The sequence below is a fragment of the Diabrotica virgifera genome, chromosome 8 (assembly GCF_917563875.1).
Source record: "Diabrotica virgifera virgifera chromosome 8, PGI_DIABVI_V3a".
Lineage (NCBI taxonomy): Eukaryota > Metazoa > Arthropoda > Insecta > Coleoptera > Chrysomelidae > Diabrotica > Diabrotica virgifera.
In genome coordinates, this window is record NC_065450.1 from 203,068,425 (window position 1) to 203,089,500 (window position 21,076).

A 21,076-nucleotide genomic window follows, 5' to 3' on the forward strand; every position below is an offset into this window, starting at 1 on the left:
ACCTTTATATTTTTGTGATGGAGAAGTTAACAGGATTTCGAGTATAAAATAAAATACAGGGTGTTCCATTTAAAAAAACATAAGTTAGGTCTGCCACTGTGTTATCGAACACCCTGTAACATTCTAACTAATTTTGTAATGTGAAGCTCAAAGGTGGCTAAAATTTTTGTTATTAACTTTTATTGCTATCTATTACTATAGCGGAGCTATTGAGCTTTACCCTACTAATCAATCACCCTGTAGATGGAGCATAAATGTATTAAAAAAAAACATGTTCGGACAGGTGAGGCCTGTGAGGACCATTAGTGGATATATTTTAAATCCTCTGTATCTTTTTTTAAAAATTTGTAGAGAAATTATATTTTTATTAGTAGAAGAGGTATATCGGCTTTCAGTTTTATCAATCAAAAATTACAGTTTATGTTGTACTGTATAACCTGCCATATCCGGACCTCCCCATACCCGGACAGTTATACCGTCCGCATCTACCAAGATATAAACAGAAATAGCGCGTTGTCCTGCTGTTGGACAAAGCACCTTCTCATCCCGACCCAAAAGAACTAAAAGAAGGCGAAATAAAGTGTCTTTTTTGTCCCCAAATGTGACATTTCCCTGTCAGCCTATGGCTCAATGTGCTATAGAATCTATAAAACGTGTCCATTGACGAAAGTTATTGATGAGGTTGATTGCTGGAATGGATGAAGAAGAAAATGTTACAGAGACTCTAAACGAAGTGGTCTTGATATCCAGATTTTTTCATATCCAGATCGGTTGGTCGCCACATTGATCCGGATGTGACAGGTTTTACTGTACTTTGATATGGGAGTGGAGTAACAGGCCTTACCTGTCCGCTGAAGGCTTGAAAGCAAGAAAAACACAATCTTGACATATCGGTAGCGAAAAGGCAGGACCTCGTAACTGAAAAATTTGTATAAAATGAGTTAACTACTTCGGTTTTCGCTTTAGAATAAGTGTATCAGCACCTATTAAACAGCGGTTATAGCTGGGAAAGCCTTCTAGAAGCCTTCCGGAAATTTTCCCAACTGTAAGATCTGTTTAAAAAATGCCGATACACTTATTCTAAAGCGAAAACCGAAGTAACTCATTTTGTACAAATTTTTCAGTTACGAGGTCCTGCCTTTCCGCAGTCGATATGTAAAAAAATGGAAGTAAGACATTGGCTTAATTGTAGCTCCAATAGATTAGTGAAGAAGTTAGTAAAGTTATACATATGCAGAACACAAGAGGAATCATATTAGCAAGCTCCAAATGGTTATGCATAATAACAAAGGATTGGAGAGTAGTAAAAAATGTTTGCTCATTCTGAATGGGACTTAATCCAATATTTTTTTGATGGCAGTATAAGCTGAAATTGTTCAAAATACAAACAAATGATATTGTATGATGGATTTTTTCAGCCCTTTTAAAACCATAAGTGGATAATGAATGAAAATGTTAAATGTCACAATATCATGATGAGACAATAAAATGGGATGATTATTTGAATGAGCCACAATATCAACATGAGTGAAACCAAAAAGTGCATGTACCATATTATCTTTATATACCTAAAAAATAAAATTTTGATCAAATAACGTTTTGTACCTAAATATGAACAAATCTTTAGATTTGTATAAAAGGTAAGGACATGACAAGTAGTTCAGGGTTTGGGAGTTTGTTTTTTTTTTAGTTAACCCATTTGCTACCACGGCCCGAGGGGGTATTTAAGTGTCATCCTCATAGACCAGAGCTTTTTAAATCACCATTATGTACAATGCAATCCCTGACTCACAGGTGAGATGCTGGTCTGTCTATGTGAAAAATCAATGTGGCTCATATATGAGTCGCTTGGTAGTGAACGTGTTAATATATACCTACCTATAGAAACAAAATTATAAGTATACCTCACTTATTAACCCTCCAGTGGATGCATAAAATAAAATTACACGACAAACAGGCCTGTGAGGACCAAAATGAAAAATGTTGAAAAAAATAAAATTAAAATAAATTTTCTTAAACTAGATATCTATTGTGTATTTCTATAATAGTAACGTTTTCTGATTCAGTATAATTGTCATATTCAAGATTTGTTAGAAATAAAAAAGCATATAAAAATTCTTAACATTTTTCATAGTCTGCTTTTATTTTTTAGTTTACAGTGAAATAAAAGTAAATCCAAAAGTACACATTCCATTTTAAAGCAAAAATAACATCGTAATAATTAACAAACAACAATGTTCAAAAAAAGATCCATACAGAAAATATTGTTTGATCAAATATGGTCAACATCTTCCTTGCAGCAAGTACAACACACAGCCAGGTTTTTCTGCATTATTTGCAATAACCTCTTTTGTTTCGAGCAGTTGTTGAGTCCTCTTCCAAAAGATTTCCAGCACATTTTGTAGCTCTTACCGGCTCATATCCCAAGTTACTGAGGGAATCTCATGTCCCCCTGGAGCTAACATTATTTTGTTGTGCACAACGGCGTAACCAGGATGATCCTAAGGGGGGGGGGTTACAACTTCAAACAGGCTTGATTTGTCAGCATCACATAATGGTGTTAAGTATACAGGGTGTTAGTAAATAAGTATGAAAAATTTTAAGGGCTAATTCTACATGAAAAATTAATACCAGTTTGCTCTATAAACATATGTCCGCAAATGCTTAGTTTCGGAGATACGGGGTGTTGAAATTTTTATTTTAAACTGCCAATTTATTTATTGCTCTAAGACCAGTTGAGCTATGGAAATGAAATTTGGTGAGTTTTAGGAGGTAGTTATTACAAATTTTTTGACATACAATTTAGAATTTTGTATTCATCATTGGCGCGCCTACGGGCAATGGTCTGAATTCTTTTAAAGAAAAAAATAGTATGCCACTGAGATATTTCGAATTAAAAATTATTTTTAAATTTCACGTCTAATTTATGATAAAAAACCTTTCTTGTCTTTTTTTCATATGATGCACCGTGTTTATGCAGAAAAATAAAACATCTTGGCGAGTATTTTTCATTTCTTAATACATCATCAAGAACTATCCAATATAATAATACTAAACTAGAACAATAACAGAAAATATTACTAATAAGATTTCAACTAGATGCAAAGCTGCAAGAAATGTTTAAAATGATCTCCTTCACAGATAACAGAAGAATTTTATATTCATCATTGGCACGCGTACGGGTAACGGTCTGAATTTTTTGAAGAAAAAATAGTACGCCACTTATAGAGCTCAAAGTACATACCAATGGGGGGGGGGGGGGGGGGTTATATCCCCCAAAACCACACCCTGGTTACACCTATGGTTGTGTAACTAAACACTAAATTTATGATGTAAACATACTGTACTAAATTTAGGGGAACTACAGAGGTAATTTTCAATAGATGGAGCATAAATGTATTAAAAAAATTACATATTCGGACAGGTGAGGCCTGTGAGGACCATTAGTGGATAGATTTCAAATTCCCTGTATCTATTTTTTTTCAAAATTTGCAGAGAAATTATATTTTTATTAGTAGAATAGGTATATGGGTTTTCAATTTTATCAATAACAAATTACAGAGTTTATGTTGTACAGTACAACCTGCCATATCCAAACCTGCCACATCCGGACCTCCCCATATCTAGATGGTTCTATCGTCCACAGGTACCGAGAAATAGCATGTTGTTCTGCTGTTGGACAACGCACCCTCTCATCCCGACCCAAAAGAACTAAAAGATGGCGAAATAAAGTGTCTTTTTTGTCCCCAAATGTGACATCTATCTGTCAGCCTATGGCTCAATGTGTTATAGAATCTATAAAACGTGTCTATTGATGCAAGTTATTGATGGGGTTGATTGCTGGAATGGATGAAGAAAATGTTATAGAGACTCTAAACGAAGTGATCTTGATATCCAGATATTTTCATATCTGGATCGGTTGGTTGCCACATTGATCCGGATGTGGCAGGTTTTACTTTGATATAGGAGTGGAGTAACAAGCATTACCTGTCCGCTGAAGGGTTAAAAGCAAGAAAAACACAATCTTGACATATCATGTAAAAAAATGGAAGTAAGACATTGGCTTAATTGTAGCTCCAATAGATTAATGAAGAAGTTAGTAAAGTTATATATTATGCAGAACACAAGAGGAATCATATTAGCAAGTTCCAAATGGTTATGCATGCATAATAACAAAGGATTGGATAGTAATAGTAGTACTTAAAAATGTTTGGTCATTCTGAATTGGACTTAATCCAACATTTTCTTGATGACAGTATAAGCTGAAATTGTTCAAAATACAAACAAATGATATTGTATGATGGATTTTTTCAGCCCTTTTAAAACCATAAGTAAGTGGATGATGAATGAAAATGTCAAATGTCACAATATCATGATGAGACAATAAAATGGGATGATTATTTGAATGAGCATCAACATGAGTGAAACCAAAAAGTGCATGTAATTGTATTTATACTGTATAGCTTACTTCATCAGCCTGGACGTCCACAATGCACAGCTTGGTCTCATTTCTCTAGCCAAAACAGATTTTATCAAATTGGTCTTAATGTCCAGGAACAGCTGTGCTGATTCCACCTCCAACTCGTCAGCATAAGGAAGTAGCTTATTGTAGACGTTTTCTTTCTGAAATTTCGGATTTTTCTGAGAATTCTCTGTAGAATCTACATCCATAGCTTCTTCCATTGTGAAAAGATTATTTTTTTCGATATTTCTCGATACCGTACACTACATTAGAGTCTGTCACAACACGAGTTTATAATTACGCGAGCTGTTTTGTTCACCTTCACAATTAAAAAAGTAATGTTAATTAAAAGACGTCTATTTTTGTTACAAAGATGAAATTATTTGTTCAAGTCATCACCGTTAACACAATAAAACAGCTGTCAGTGTCAGCTGTCAAATGTTAGAGTTAAGAGTTTAGTTTTTTGGCCAATCACCACTGGTAGTGCTTAATCATATAGTATGTTGCCAAATCTATACAGTTTCTGGAAAGTTACTACGGTATGGTTTTAAGAGGAGTAAACCTCCTAAAAAGACAGATTCACACCCAAAAAGTCACTAGAAGAATTACCAAATACATCTTCTTTTTTGGTTGATCATATTGGCCTTCGACGGTAATCCATAAATATTATATTATACGAATATGTCGCTAAAGAGTTCTAAAAACAACTATTTTTTATATAAAAGCAGACTAAAAATCTAGAAATTAAAGGAATAACGCAGAAAACACAAAAAATCGCCGATATAACTTAATGACACTATGAATTGTCAATAGTGTCAAAATTTCATAACAGTGGAGTAAACTTGCCTGAGGTTGCACCAATTATAAGGTATTCCTTAAAGTAAATTTAAAATACTCCTCCTGGTTTAAAAAGAGAGCAATAGTCGAATTATTAAAAAAGTAGAAAAAAATCACAATATGAATAGAAAAGTCAAAAGCGTCCTTTTGGAAAACGAAAATTTAGAATTTTGATGTATCTGGTTTAAGTATGAATAATATTGGTCTGAAGCTATTTTCTTGTGGCATATTATGCAATTTACTATTTTATTTGGAAATAAGCCACAATTTAAGTTTGAAATCAAATTTATTTGACCTTTCGACTTCCACTTCGGAAATCGTTATCAAAATACAAAACAGTAATAAATTAAACACATTTTTTATTAAAAATTAATAAATCAAAATAGTTTATATCCTTGTGGGATCGGTACTCACCGGAGGGACCGCAGACGTTCGGATACAATTAGCGTCTCTTTGCAAAGACAATGAAGTCGACTTTACTAAGTCACAAGACATTTACTCAACACACACTACACATATTACACTAGCTAATTGTGCTAAATCAACCGTACCATGCCAATGACCATTATTAGTTGTCGATTAGAAAAAATTCTTCTAACAATTTAATTTTATCTGACTCATTTATATTGACAATTCAGACAAATATGTACATATAGATAGATAGATAGATAGATAGATAGATAGATAGATAGATAGATAGATAGATAGATAGATAGATAGATAGATAGATAGATAGATAGATAGATAGATAGATAGATAGATAGATAGATAGATAGATAGATAGATAGATAGATAGATAGATAGATAGATAGATAGATAGATAGATAGATAGATAGATAGATAGATAGATAGATAGATAGATAGATAGATAGATAGATAGATAGATAGATAGATAGATAGATAGATAGATAGATAGATAGATAGATAGATAGATAGATAGATAGATAGATAGATAGATAGATAGATAGATAGATAGATAGATAGATAGATAGATAGATAGATAGATAGATAGATAGATAGATAGATAGATAGATAGATAGATAGATAGATAGATAGATAGATAGATAGATAGATAGATAGATAGATAGATAGATAGATAGATAGATAGATAGATAGATAGATAGATAGATAGATAGATAGATAGATAGATAGATAGATAGATAGATAGATAGATAGATAGATAGATAGATAGATAGATAGATAGATAGATAGATAGATAGATAGATAGATAGATAGATAGATAGATAGATAGATAGATAGATAGATAGATAGATAGATAGATAGATAGATAGATAGATAGATAGATAGATAGATAGATAGATAGATAGATAGATAGATAGATAGATAGATAGATAGATAGATAGATAGATAGATAGATAGATAGATAGATAGATAGATAGATAGATAGATAGATAGATAGATAGATAGATAGATAGATAGATAGATAGATAGATAGATAGATAGATAGATAGATAGATAGATAGATAGATAGATAGATAGATAGATAGATAGATAGATAGATAGATAGATAGATAGATAGATAGATAGATAGATAGATAGATAGATAGATAGATAGATAGATAGATAGATAGATAGATAGATAGATAGATAGATAGATAGATAGATAGATAGATAGATAGATAGATAGATAGATAGATAGATAGATAGATAGATAGATAGATAGATAGATAGATAGATAGATAGATAGATAGATAGATAGATAGATAGATAGATAGATAGATAGATAGATAGATAGATAGATAGATAGATAGATAGATAGATAGATAGATAGATAGATAGATAGATAGATAGATAGATAGATAGATAGATAGATAGATAGATAGATAGATAGATAGATAGATAGATAGATAGATAGATAGATAGATAGATAGATAGATAGATAGATAGATAGATAGATAGATAGATAGATAGATAGATAGATAGATAGATAGATAGATAGATAGATAGATAGATAGATAGATAGATAGATAGATAGATAGATAGATAGATAGATAGATAGATAGATAGATAGATAGATAGATAGATAGATAGATAGATAGATAGATAGATAGATAGATAGATAGATAGATAGATAGATAGATAGATAGATAGATAGATAGATAGATAGATAGATAGATAGATAGATAGATAGATAGATAGATAGATAGATAGATAGATAGATAGATAGATAGATAGATAGATAGATAGATAGATAGATAGATAGATAGATAGATAGATAGATAGATAGATAGATAGATAGATAGATAGATAGATAGATAGATAGATAGATAGATAGATAGATAGATAGATAGATAGATAGATAGATAGATAGATAGATAGATAGATAGATAGATAGATAGATAGATAGATAGATAGATAGATAGATAGATAGATAGATAGATAGATAGATAGATAGATAGATAGATAGATAGATAGATAGATAGATAGATAGATAGATAGATAGATAGATAGATAGATAGATAGATAGATAGATAGATAGATAGATAGATAGATAGATAGATAGATAGATAGATAGATAGATAGATAGATAGATAGATAGATAGATAGATAGATAGATAGATAGATAGATAGATAGATAGATAGATAGATAGATAGATAGATAGATAGATAGATAGATAGATAGATAGATAGATAGATAGATAGATAGATAGATAGATAGATAGATAGATAGATAGATAGATAGATAGATAGATGGCGGGAAAAAGGCGGGTGTATGTTATCTTTTAGGCGTGTATTATATGGATGTAGATCCACGTTCCTAAGGAATGTTTGCTCATGTTTATTTATATACATTATTAGTTGTAAAATATATAGGCTTGGGAGAGTCAAGATGTTAGCCTTTATAAATAGTGGCTTGCATGATGTACCTAGTTGGTGATACTTTAAACATAGTTCGTAGTATTTTTCTTGAGATATAAAAGCTCTATTCATATATGGAGATGAGCCCCAAAATATTAAGCAGTACTGAAGGACTGACTGCACCAAGCCATCGTACATTAGTTTTAATATATGGAAGGATACAGTATCCCTTATGTTTCTAATTACATAACAACGACTACTTAGTGTTGAGGTTACTTTATCTATTTCATCTTCCCAACTTAGCTTTGGATCTAGCATCAGTCCTAACAATTTTATTACTTCAGCATTTTGAATGGACTTGTGATCAATATATAGATAAGGATCATAGTCAGGGGCTATATTCTTTGGTAAAAATCTCATGAAACTGGTTTTTGTTATATTTAATTTAGGGCCATTGTCTTTGCAATACTTACTAAATTCCTGAGATGCTGTGTATTGCCCTTGCTAACAAGCTGATCAAATTGATGATGTAATATAATGAAGCTTGTATCATCTGCATATTCAATAATTTGATTAGGAGTGGTGCAAACTTGGTTGATATCGTTGATAAAAACAATAAAGAAGAGAGGACCAAGAACCAAACCTTGTGGTACCCCTACAGAAGACTTCATTGGGTCTGATAGTGTACCATCCAATATTATTATTTGCAAACGATTTGACAAATATGATCTTACCCAGTCATATGTGGTATACCTCGAACTCCCATATGCCTTCCATCTTTATCAGACGCAGCCTGTGATCCACCATGTCGAAAAGCACAACTGAGATGATAAAAAAGACCCAAATGTGTTCTGTTTTTCATTTAGAGTTTCATAGATACAGTTAAGACAGTCATCAACAGCACTTACAATAGATTTTCCTTTCCTGAATCCATTTTGGACATCTGTCAGTAAATGGAATGCTTCTAGATAGCTTGTTAGTCTTTCACAGAACGCCAGTTCAAACAACTTTGCAATCTGACTGGGTATACAAATCAAACGGTAATTCTCAATATTACTTGCAGAACCTTTATTTTTAAAAATTGGAAATCCCTTGGATTCCTTTATATTGGGAAATTGGCCTGTCATAAAAGATTCGTTGATTAAATGTGACAAGGGTTCACATATGTGACTGGCAACATATCTTATAACCTTACCATTGATTTCATCTAAACCTTCAGCATGTTTAGATGTGGTCTTACTTATTAAGTGACATTACTTCTGCAGGTGTAGTTGGAGAAAGAAAGAAAGTCTAGAGGACTTTAAAGTGATATTGCCAATTTTAATTTATGGGTTGTGTTCCTGGGGCGACTTTATTGGAAGATATAGTTTATTCGATTACATGAAATCAAGTTAACTTAAAAAATTAAGCAACAAAATTTGTTTATTAATGATTTGTATTTTGATAACGATTTCATAAGTGGAAGTCTAAACGTCAAATAAATTTAATTTCAAACTTATATTATGTTCTTTTTAATTTTTAAGAATGAAAAAGGCTTTCATATGATGATAAGAAAAGAAACGATCAATTTTAAACAATGGCAACAGTGTGTCATGAACCCCTGAGATCACTGGTCATGAATGATAAATTTCGGCTACGAGGGGAGTTGGATACGTTGGATATGTTTTATGTTTTAAGTAAAGAACAAAAAAATATTTCAGTAAATATTTATTTATAAAAATAAATAGGCTAAATTTACATTTCTTACGCTACTATTTTGTTACTATAGATAAATATGTTTTGTAATACAATATAAATAAACGCTAATATAAATATCACAATAAAATATGGCACGGTCATTATTTTGTTCCTTTTGACGAATACGCGTTACACTGTTTGGTGGCGGCTTCCACTGCACCTATCACAGCACTTCGGAAACCTACAATAAAAATATACAGGGTTATTTAAATTCTATGCAAAATCTATTAGTCCACAGTACATCATCCTTTTTTGAAAATAATTACAAAACTCTTAAAAATGGTTTTAATTGCTTCGTTTGAGCGAGTTGACCACTTTCTGAAAAATTTCAGAGTGCAGGTTGTACGCGGTTAGGTTTTGTGATTGCAAAACTATAGTTGCAAAATAAATTATTTTTGTCGGACAAAAAAGAGGGATCGTCGAGTCCGACACCCGCAAGATAGAGTTTTGTTATTACAAAACTCCTAATTTTCAATTGAAAGTATTGATAATTAATTACTAACGATTGTCGATTAGGGTGGAGCGAAAAAATCGATTTTCAAATAATAATTTGCCTATATGCGGAAAAGTGGTCTAGGATAGAATCTTAACTTGTGTTAAAATCTTTGCTCAATCGGATGTTATTTATTGGTGCCCCCACCCACATTTGTGAATAGACGCTTTCTCTTGCTTAGTAAAAAATTCTGCTATAATTTATTTAATCTGACTCATTTATATCGGCAATTCAGACATATATTTTACATTTTAAAGTTGAAGACTTTAAAACGATATTGCCAATATTTATGAGTTGCGTTTCTGGGACGACTTTATTGAAAGACAGTTCATTCGATTATATGAAATCAACCCCAACTCAAGAATATCCGTCGCAAAAAATCATAGCATGTGATCTGTCTTTAAAAAGACAACCAAATGCAACGGTGACAGTAAAATTCTCATGAATTAAAATTGAAATCATTTTTTTAGCTAAATTGTGGCTTATTTACGATTTAGAATAGTTGATTACCGAAGAACATTGTGTTAGTTTCAGATCCAAACTCTGAGTATTTTGGACATCTTACTTTACAATCTGGTTCAGCAAAAAATATTGCAGACAATTTATTCAATTTCTTAAAATCGAAATGTGACTTTTCTACTTTGGTTGCAATTGGATGCGATGGAACAGCGGTAAATACTGGCGTTCACAATGGTGCAATTCGCAAATTAGAACTTCAAATTAAGAAACCATTACAGTGGTTCTCTTTGTCATTTATATGGAAACGAGCTACCATTACGACATTAGATGAAGTATTTAGATGGAGAAACCGCAGGACCTACCGGATTTTCGGGTGAAACAACCCTACCTGTTTTTGAATTTAAAAAATTAAAAGTGAAGTAGATATTAATACATTACAATACAACTTATAATACATTACAGTACAACTTCCTGAAGTAGATATTAATACATTAAGTACAGACCAAAAATATTTGTACGAAATAAGCAAATCTGTAAATAATGGTACCGTATCAGAGAGCTTAAAATATCGACAACCGGGAAAGATGGCACATTCGAGATGGATTACAACAGCAAACAGACTTTATGTAGGAACTTTAAATTCGACTACCGATTTAAATATTTTGGCAACTTATCTGCAAAATGTGTATGTTCCCACTTGGTTTTCAATCAAAGTAAAGCCAGAAGTTAAATAGGGGACAATTCATTTATTTAATATGATTCAATGCTCGCAATATTTATCACTAAAACTAAAGAAAATAGTGAACAAATTTATTCAAGGTAATGGATATTTTGCACATCCAGAGAATATTCTCGCAGCCATGTTGGGTGATAAACGACCCCACATCCGAGAGCTAGGTTTGAGGCGCATATTAAAGTCTAAGAATGGGCAAGAAACCAATAAAATTCGCCAGTTTAAAATTCCAACTATAAATTTTGGAGTCAAAGAGTATTTTGACTTAATTAATTGACAAACTAGTGTAATATCAGAACCACCAATAACAAAACAATTGTCAACAGATGAACTTGATGAACAACAGATGAAAAATGATTGATGACACGACTTCAAATAAATTTAAAATTAGGGTCCTTTATCCAAATATAGAACTGTCCGACAAAAATTGGGTATCAGATAGCCAGTCCGACAAATTAATATCAAAACTTTTTATACTGTAACCGCCACACTACTAGACACATTGAGCTAATACAGCCCTGGACCCTCCACTTGTTTCACTGTTTACTTTTATGTCTAGTGACGTCTAGAACGTCATAAACTGTATATTAAACGAATGTAAACACATAAAACACATAGATTAGGCAAGGTCCGAAAAATAGCGTAACGCAGAGCAGTTCGGGTCGGTGGTTTATCGATCTCTCTCTACCTAAGCGCCGGCTTTCTCTCTCTAGCATATGATGGCCGCTGTCTCTGTGTCTGTGTCTTTCCATTACTCCCACCTCTTGGTAGATACTCTTACACCCGTACGACAGATAAAGATAGCTAGACCACTGTACTTGATATTGGCGTTACACCCCGATGCATTGAGTGGCATATCCCTAACCTGGTCTATTGTTAATATGTCTATGGTAAACATAGACTAATTACTAGACGTTTCATATCCAAACAAAACTTGTCATGAAGCATCTAGACTAGATAGGTAGGTGATTTGTGATAATACCTACAAAGTACAAGTAGACTACCATTGTTTAAAAAAAATCGTTTTTTATAGGTTTGCGTCATTTTTTTTGTCGGACCATTACTTTTTGAATAAACATGTATGATTTGAACATTAAAAAATTTAAAATTATGACTTTTGTAATCGCAAAAGATAAACCTGCCATAATTAACATATTTACGTTGTCCGACTAAAGAAACGAGGCTGTAAATTTGTCGGACAAGAGATCGACAATCTTTAGTAATTAATTATCAATACTTTCAATTGAAAATTAAGAGTTTTGTAATAACAAAACTGTACCGCGCCATAGTGACATCTTGCGGGTGTCGGACTCGACGATCCCGATCTTTTTTGTCCGACAAAAATAATTTATTTTATTCTAACGCATAATCTTTCGATTCAATCAAATTAAAAATTATAAAAATTAAATAAAAATTTCATTTTTTTCAGTTGCAATGCGAAGGCAAAACCGTCTTATTTTTCACTTAGAACAGGGAGCGCAAACCAGCACTCTAAATCGACGATTTTCGACTCTATTTGGAGTCATCATCAGAGAGGCGTAGGTTTGCTGCTCTCTGCCCGAAGTGACAAAACTACGAAAGCTTATCCCCGCATTGCAACTGACGTTTATGGAGTAGGTGACTAGCGTCATCTGGCAACTGAAAGGCAAAGTTTTAAACCTAATAGAAACATTAATAATATTGAAAAATATTAAAAATATTACTAAAAGATTTTTAATTAAAAACTTATTGGTCCATTTCCCTGGTAGCACCTCCATGGCTTCTAAAAATTTCAAGCCAGATGGATGCTGAAGCGAAGAAGACAAGAGGGAATTCAAAAACTTACAATTCACGACCCCGTCTGTTCAGCTGGTAAATTCCAACGGAAAATGGACCTAGTTACTCAACGGAGTAACTTTACTAGGAGTAAAGTTACTTTACTCCTAGTAAAGTTACTCCGTTGAGTAACTAGGTCCATTTTCCGTTGGAATTTACCAGCTGAACAGACGGGGTCGTGAATTGTAAGTTTTTGAATTCCCTCTTGTCTTCTTCGCTTCAGCATCCATCTGGCTTGAAATTTTTAGAAGCCATGGAGGTGCTACCAGGGAAATGGACCAATAAGTTTTTAATTAAAAATCTTTTAGTAATATTTTTAATATTTTTCAATATTATTAATGTTTCTATTAGGTTGAAAACTTTGCTTTAAAAATTATAGTTTTGCAATCACAAAACCTAAGCGCGCTAGAGCTACAGTTTTAGGCGTGGGATGTGAGGAAACGCGGGACTAACCTGCACTCTGATTTTTTCCAGAAAGTGGTAGACTCGCTCAAACGAAGCAGTTAAAACCATTTTTAAGACTTTTTACAGTTATAATAAATAATAATTTTCAAAAAAGGACGATGTACTGTTGACTATATCTTTATCTTTCATCTTTTCGTGATTTCACCAAAACATGACGTCCATTAATACATTTTAAACAAGCTTTTGATGGTGTGAAAAAGAAGCAAAATGTTAAAAGACATTCGTAATCTAGATAATCCTGTACCTAACAAATATATCAGCCTCATAAAAGTGACGTTGAAGGGTCTAAAAGCCGAGCCGTAGTTAAAGTAGATGGAGAACTGACTCCCCTATTTGAGATCAATGTGGAACGCACTATCAACCATACCTACTGTTCAACCTACTCCTTGAGGTAGTCACCAAAAAAGCCAATGTAACCGGCCATATAAGTAAATACCATATCAGTACCTACAAATTACTGCTATTTGTAGGGCAAGCAATAAACTGATGGAAGTGTTCAAAGAAATTGATCCTGAAGCACAAAAAATAGGGTTTAAAATAAGCGAAGACAATGAAAATAATATTGCAGTAGACAAATCTAACATCAAACGTGTGGATGCCTTCATATATCTGGGCACAGAAATCAATCAAAATAATTCTCTATACTAAATTTACAATCAAGATGCACTAGAAATAAACAAACCAAGATACGTTAAATGCTACTAGGTGCACTCCCGAATCATAATTTATAATGTATAAACTTTAGAAATCATGATTTGGGATTTACAATGTACAGTGGAACCCCGATAAGTCGGCCCCCGATAACACGGAAGTCCGGCTAACCCGGTCCGATTTTCATCAGACAAACATGAACAAAACTGTATGTAATATAATATTTGAGAGATAATGGGTATTTATGTAATTTGAACTACACAATAGTAAAAATTGTCTCGGATTATCGGAAACAACAGGCACCTGATTTTCCTTTATTTATTTCAAACTGTCTTAGCATTGTTATTATTTTTTAAACAATGGTCTTAGTCTCCACTGTTCTTAAGTAACATAACATCGTTCCGATTGTGTCCGTATTGTGTGTAGTACAGTCGTATTTCAATTATAACGGAGTTTATCTGTAATTATACCGTATTTTATTAATTTTTACTATATTCTCCGGCTAACCCGGATTTTCGAGAACCAGGATCGGCCGTGGTCCCGATTAATCCGAGTTATCGAGTTTCCACTGTATATACATTGTAAATTATGATTTGGGAGTGCTCCTAGTAGCATTTAACGTGTCTTGGTTTGTTTATTTCTAGTGCATCTTGATTGTAAATTTAGTATAAGTAGCGAAATTAATGCAATTTCCAGGATGTGAAATGTCTGTGAAATGTGTTTCCAGGATGTTATAGATGTAAAACCTGGGTAGGTAATGATAAAAAATGAAGACATTCGAGATAAATATACTAATAAGAAATGTATAAGGCCCGGTGCAGAGGAAGACGTCACATGGAGAATCAGGAGAAACGACGAAATTAATTAATTAAATGAAGTGTACGATATTGTAAGATTTGTGGAAAGTCAAAGACTGTCATGGGTTATGTTCAGAGACAATAATCTACAAAAACAAGAAAGAAAATATTACAATGGAAGCCGATGGGAAGACAAACAAAAAGAAAGTCTCAGAACCAGATGGTTGAATAATGTGGAAGACGACCTGAAAAATAAGAATGTAAGACAATGGAGGAGAAGGGCACAAGGGAAGTCTGAGTCGACGGACATAGCCAGGCTGGCAAAGACCCATCCACGATTATGATATCAAAAGAAGAAGAAGAATGACGTACACTGAACATCCAATTCGAGACAAACAGCACAGCTTCACCCCACATCTGAAATGGCTGGAAAGAGTGCATACACATCGTACAACATACTATGATAAATTATACTTCATTGAAAAAATTATTGTTTTAAAGTTATCTACCAAAATTGTAGATATTAACAAATTATTTTTACCTTTTTCTTCTAGATAGTGTAACCCGTGTGCTGTGGACCCCGATGGTGAAGAAACATCATCTTTAAGAGCACCAGGGTGCCTTTGGGTATCCCTTACCATTTGTCCTGCTCCGAGCACGGTTTGGGAGGCCAATCGGTACGCTAGATCTCTAGGTAAACCCATTTTAACACCACCATCAGCAAGCGCTTCAATCATCACAAATACCTAAAACAGGTTTTAAATATATTTAGTCTGTTTCTTTATAAGGTCGCTTTGACGTGGGCAGTGAATCACTAGCAAGAGCCACAATGGTGGTGACAAGAATCTTAATAACTTCACTTCTTTTTGTGGGGATATTTTGTCCAACAAAATTTGTGGGGATTATTATTTGTCTGAAATTTTTTTATGGAGATTTTTTTTCTCCGGGGATTATTTGTTTGGGGATTATATGTGGGGATTTTTTGCCTGGGGATTTTTTGTCCAGGATTAATTTGTGGGGATTTTTTGTCCGGGATTATTTGTCCTAGCTTCGAATATGCAGACCTTTGTGGCAGAAGCATGCCAAGTTATATGTGGTGTGATAGCAGGCAGGATTTCACAAAATTTGACAAAAAAGGAAGAAAAGACAATTGTTTAGAAGAGTGGCTTCAAAAAGGAAATAATACTAATTGAATTAAATACATCTCCAGGTACGCTGAAGATTTTAAAAATTTGCTAGAATGTCGGGACACTATTTTCAATATACCTATTTATTGGAACTTTTTAGCCCCACAATTTAAAAAAAAATCTACTAATATGAGAGAAGCTCTATCCGCCAAACTGAAATTGCAAATAAAACTTCAACTTCGTTATTTAGCTAGGGGAGACTCTTTTAAAAGTTAATAATATTTAAAGTCCCCAAATAATCCATAAGTAATTGAAAATAAATAAACATTTTCAATTTCGTTGCAACCCGAAACTGCAGTCGCATTATATTTCTAGTTCAATCAGACAGTACAGCAAACATATCTACCGGTTTCGGGGCTTCTTAGCTCCTCATCAGGAGATACATAATATATGCTCTTCTCTCTGAATGGACCAGGATAATACTTCGCGTGCAGTCACGGATTGCAACGAATGAAATGGTAGGGATACCCTAGCTACACCTCCTAGAAAAAAGTTTAAGTATGGCTTGCATTTTTAGAAGCCTCGGATGCTGTAACGAAATCGTGCCTTACGTTCGTAATTCACGACTCTTATCAACGTGTCTTTAATTTTGTTAGGTATTCCCTAAAGAACATTACTTTGTCATAATTGATTGGAAATTTCGTTTTGAATTTACCTATGTCTTTACTGTTTAATTGTTAATTATATCTCTGATCTTTCGTACTTTTTCGATCTTTATTGATTACTTACGTATGCAGGTCCAGATCCACTTAGCGCAGTAATGGGGTCTAGATAACTTTCAGGTACTTCTTCGCATGTGCCGATAGATTGTAGTAGTTTTCTAGTTACTCTGGCGTCTTCTTTGGTAACGTTTTTGCCGCTGACAAAAACAGATGCTGCGCTTTGGACCAAGGCGGGTGTGTTCGGCATTACCCTGATAACTCTAGCTTCTGTGGGTAATAACTAAAACAACAATATGAAAAAGATTTAATGATATTGTCAGTTTTAAAAGAAATTGAGAGTGATGGTATATAAAACAAAAATAAAAAGCCGCTAAACGCGGTAAAAATGCGTGGTAATATTTCTCGCACACGTTAAGCATTATAAAATGGTCTCCTTTGTCGCATTATCACTCAAATGGTCTAGTGATTATGACACTAAACCTGTTATAGGATAGGGCAATGCGAGTCCATATTCCAGCCATCCAAATATTTTTTTTGCGATACAATTATTTGTGTCCATCGAATATACAATAGATTTTTTTTCTGTTGGGAATAGATTGAAAAAATATTGGGATTGCTGGCAAATGAACTGGTTTAGCGTCGTAACCACTAGACGGCAATAGACCATTTCGACTATAATGGTTAAATGGATTTTACTTTTGGAACTCGATAACTTCTAAACGGTTTAACGGATTCTGATCACCGAACATGAGTTTGAAAGGTATTGACAAGTAATATCTGATGCAGCTGAAGGTCAAATATGATATCTGAAGGTATTATAGGATTTAGTGAGCTTGAAAACCCGTTTTTGAATTTGATCATACTTGATGATAAATTGAAAATTCAAATTTTCCCAGATATGACGTACGCACTTTTAGACGCGTCTGGAGTCCTTCTACAAACTCTCACTTATTGGCGCAATTCCTAGGTGAAAATTTTGAGTAATTGTCGAAAAACCAAAATTTTTAAAGTTTAATTTTTCAAAAAATCCACGAGGAAAAAAATTTCCTGTAGTTGGCTGTATAACATTTATTACAAGGAACCATAAAATCCTTTATAAAAGGTATATTTGTTAAAATCCCTATACAGGGCTACATCATAAAACAAACAGAACTAGTTTTCAATCGGTTGACCGATCATCATCAGTGTTTCTTGATTCAAACATGCTAACCACCAACGTAAAAATATTAGGGTAAAAAGCCTTTAAAATTAATCCGTCATAGGAACATAAAAATGATGTGACTTTACACATGGATGTACAAAATATCCAATGTTTCACGCTCGAGGTACTATTGAGCTAAATTTGACTTGCTCACATCATGGCTCTGTGGAAGCAAGTTCAAATTCTTAGAAAGGCCGCACATCAAAGAAACATAAAACATAAAACATGAAACATAAAACGTGAAACACGTTTCATAAAAATAAAACAATGCTAAACAAATAGAAGTCCGCATACCGATGAAACGAGTGTGATTCATGCATGTGAAACATTTTTATCTTCCGAAGGCGCACACCAAAGTAACATGAAACGTGAAACACGTTTCATGGAAATAAAACACTGCTAAACAAATAGACGTCCGCATATCTATGAAACGAGTGTGATTCATGCCCATGAAACATTTTTATCTTCTTGAAACGTGTTTCATGAAATAGGACGTGTTCTATTTTTCAATATCAGTTTCATTGTTTTAACTAATTAACTACATGCGTAAAATGAATGCGACCAAGAATTTAATATTGTATTGGATTCTGTGGTGGAGCAGAACGAAGAGTTGTACAATAATTATAACCTGAAGTGGTACTCGAATAGACAATAACAAGAAAATATCGTTTTTTTTTTAAACCAGGACCCACAACAAAATAATATAAATGTTTGAATACTCATTCTATAAAATGATTGAAATTTAGCAAGATGATTATTTAATTGGTTTGCAACCAAATATTATGTACTATGGTTATGATTTTTGAACAGTAATAAAAGAGTTGCCACAACAGCAACGACCTCGTCATCATCACTTTCTATTATTTACCATACAAATTTTATTTTTGTTTTTTTAATTAGTATATTAGTGTGGAAACAGAGATTAAACTTAGCAAACTCGACATAAGTCCGGTATTATTTTTTTTCTGGTATATCAAGGGGTGCTTATTATGAGACTAACTTTTTTTAAGATTTGCCCCGGAACACATATTTTCATTCCTTTAAAAGGGGTAGGGAAAAATCCTACTCCATTAGTAGGGTTTTTTATAAATATATTTATATATACATTTATATGTTATGGTTATTGCAAAATCCCTGCGGAAACTACCCCTATCCCTGAAAATAAGTTTGGCGAGCATGTTTTTACGGTTTTCTCATTACCTATATATTTTCTTGAAACAACACTTATACAGAATTAAAGACCACTATTTGCTCTACAAATAAGTTCCTATGCATTTTTTTCGTATAAGCAACAGTTACGGCACAGTGGCGCCGCAAACCGCAGAAATCCTTTGGCGGGCTCCAGTTTTTGTTTTTTTTTTCGTCACCTATTCATTTTATTAATAATATACTTATGACAAATAAAAAAACACACTGTCTGCTACATATTATGACCTATATATATTTAACTTTCTTTGCCCCTTAAAGCCACAGTGGTGGCCCAGAGTCAATTTTTGCATATTTTCTTTATCCATTTTCCTTTTTTTTGGGGTGGTTTCGGAGAAAATGTGGGGGTGAATTATACAAATTTGTAAATAATACTTGTACATGGGTAATCGCTGAAAGTTTTTTTACGCTAGCATAAGCGGTTCAGATGGTATATATAAAAAGAGGCTTTTTAAAATTTAACACCATGTAATTAAAAAATGGACAATTGCCCTTAAATGAAACCTATACCAAAAAATCAGACATTTATTTGTAATTAATTGCCGCTGGGTTGCTTCTTGATTTCCATTACGGTTAGGGAAAAATATATTTTTTTAAAACATCTTTTTTAAAAACTTGACAAATTTGGGGCGCCACCTCCGCTAAACGGTGTGTGACAGATATATGCTGTCGCGGAATAAATTGTAGGAAATATAGTCCTCTTCATATTTCTATTGAGGAATTTTTTGCAGTGACGTACAGGAAGGGCTACGTTTCTCAAAAACGACAAACTACAGCCTTTAAATCTTTTAAGAAAAAGTTAGTCTCATTAAAAGCACCCCTTGATATACTGAAAAAAAAATATAACCGGACTTATTTGCGAAGTTCAACCTTTGTTTCCTACACTGTATAACATGAAACGGTTTCGTTCTTCACAATTTATTTTTGTTTCATGTTTCACGTTTCTTTGATATTAAAAAGCAATTAAAGAGCGGCGCCGACAGCAACGACTACGTCACTATCCATTGCCGACTATACAAATTTTATTTTTGTTTTATCGATTAGCTTATCACATGAAACGGTTACTTTTTTTACAATCTATTTGTTTCATGTTTCACGTTTAATGTTTCACGTTTCATGTTTCTTTGATGTGCGGCCTGCCTTAGTGTGTGAAACTGGAATATAATGTATAACTGTGTCTGAAACCTTCTTATACTCACTTGCTCTAGTTGCCTTAACGTTACTCCCATCGCAATTGACATAAAAAGTTTATTGGCCTTTACCTCACTCTTCTTAATCGGTTCTAAAGCTATTGGTATTATCGATGGTTTCGTAGCTATCACGACTATGTCAGAATTCTCCACAACTTCTGTATTTTCAAACGTAGTTGTTGCTCCGATGCCCTGAAATTGAAACAATCTGTTAACTATTGTGATCAATTTTTTAATATCGAAAGATGTACCTGCCTTAAATGCCTCCACTGAGAGGGTATCCGATGGATGACAGCTTGATGTCATGGATTGGCCGCTGGTAAGTCCTGAAAAAGACAAACACAACATTAATATACAGTCG

At 33.2% G+C, this 21,076-nt stretch overlaps 2 protein-coding genes across 4 annotated transcripts in view; both read right to left on the reverse strand.

Annotated features, from left to right (window-relative positions):
• Positions 1-4,878, reverse strand: part of LOC114341250 (proteasome activator complex subunit 4) — a 114,679-nt gene extending 109,801 nt beyond the window's left edge. The window contains exon 1 of the mRNA XM_050659627.1: positions 4,469-4,878. Within this exon, the coding sequence (XP_050515584.1) occupies positions 4,469-4,683 (215 nt within the window). The 5' untranslated portion in view covers positions 4,684-4,878. The remainder of the gene's footprint in view (positions 1-4,468) is intronic.
• Positions 4,879-9,809: 4,931 nt separating this feature from the next.
• Positions 9,810-21,076, reverse strand: part of LOC114341247 (pyrroline-5-carboxylate reductase 3) — a 29,539-nt gene continuing 18,272 nt past the window's right edge. The window contains exons 2-6 of one of the 3 annotated variants that reach the window (XM_028292046.2): positions 20,971-21,041; positions 20,725-20,907; positions 17,186-17,398; positions 15,811-16,015; positions 9,810-10,037 (exon numbers count right to left, since the gene is read on the reverse strand). In XM_028292046.2, the coding sequence (XP_028147847.2) occupies positions 9,958-10,037; positions 15,811-16,015; positions 17,186-17,398; positions 20,725-20,907; positions 20,971-21,041 (752 nt within the window). In that variant the 3' untranslated portion in view covers positions 9,810-9,957. Of the gene's footprint in view, positions 10,038-15,810; positions 16,016-17,185; positions 17,399-20,724; positions 20,908-20,966; positions 21,042-21,076 lie in introns of those variants that run through there. The other 2 variants (XM_028292047.2, XR_007700370.1) reach the window with 2 other exon arrangements.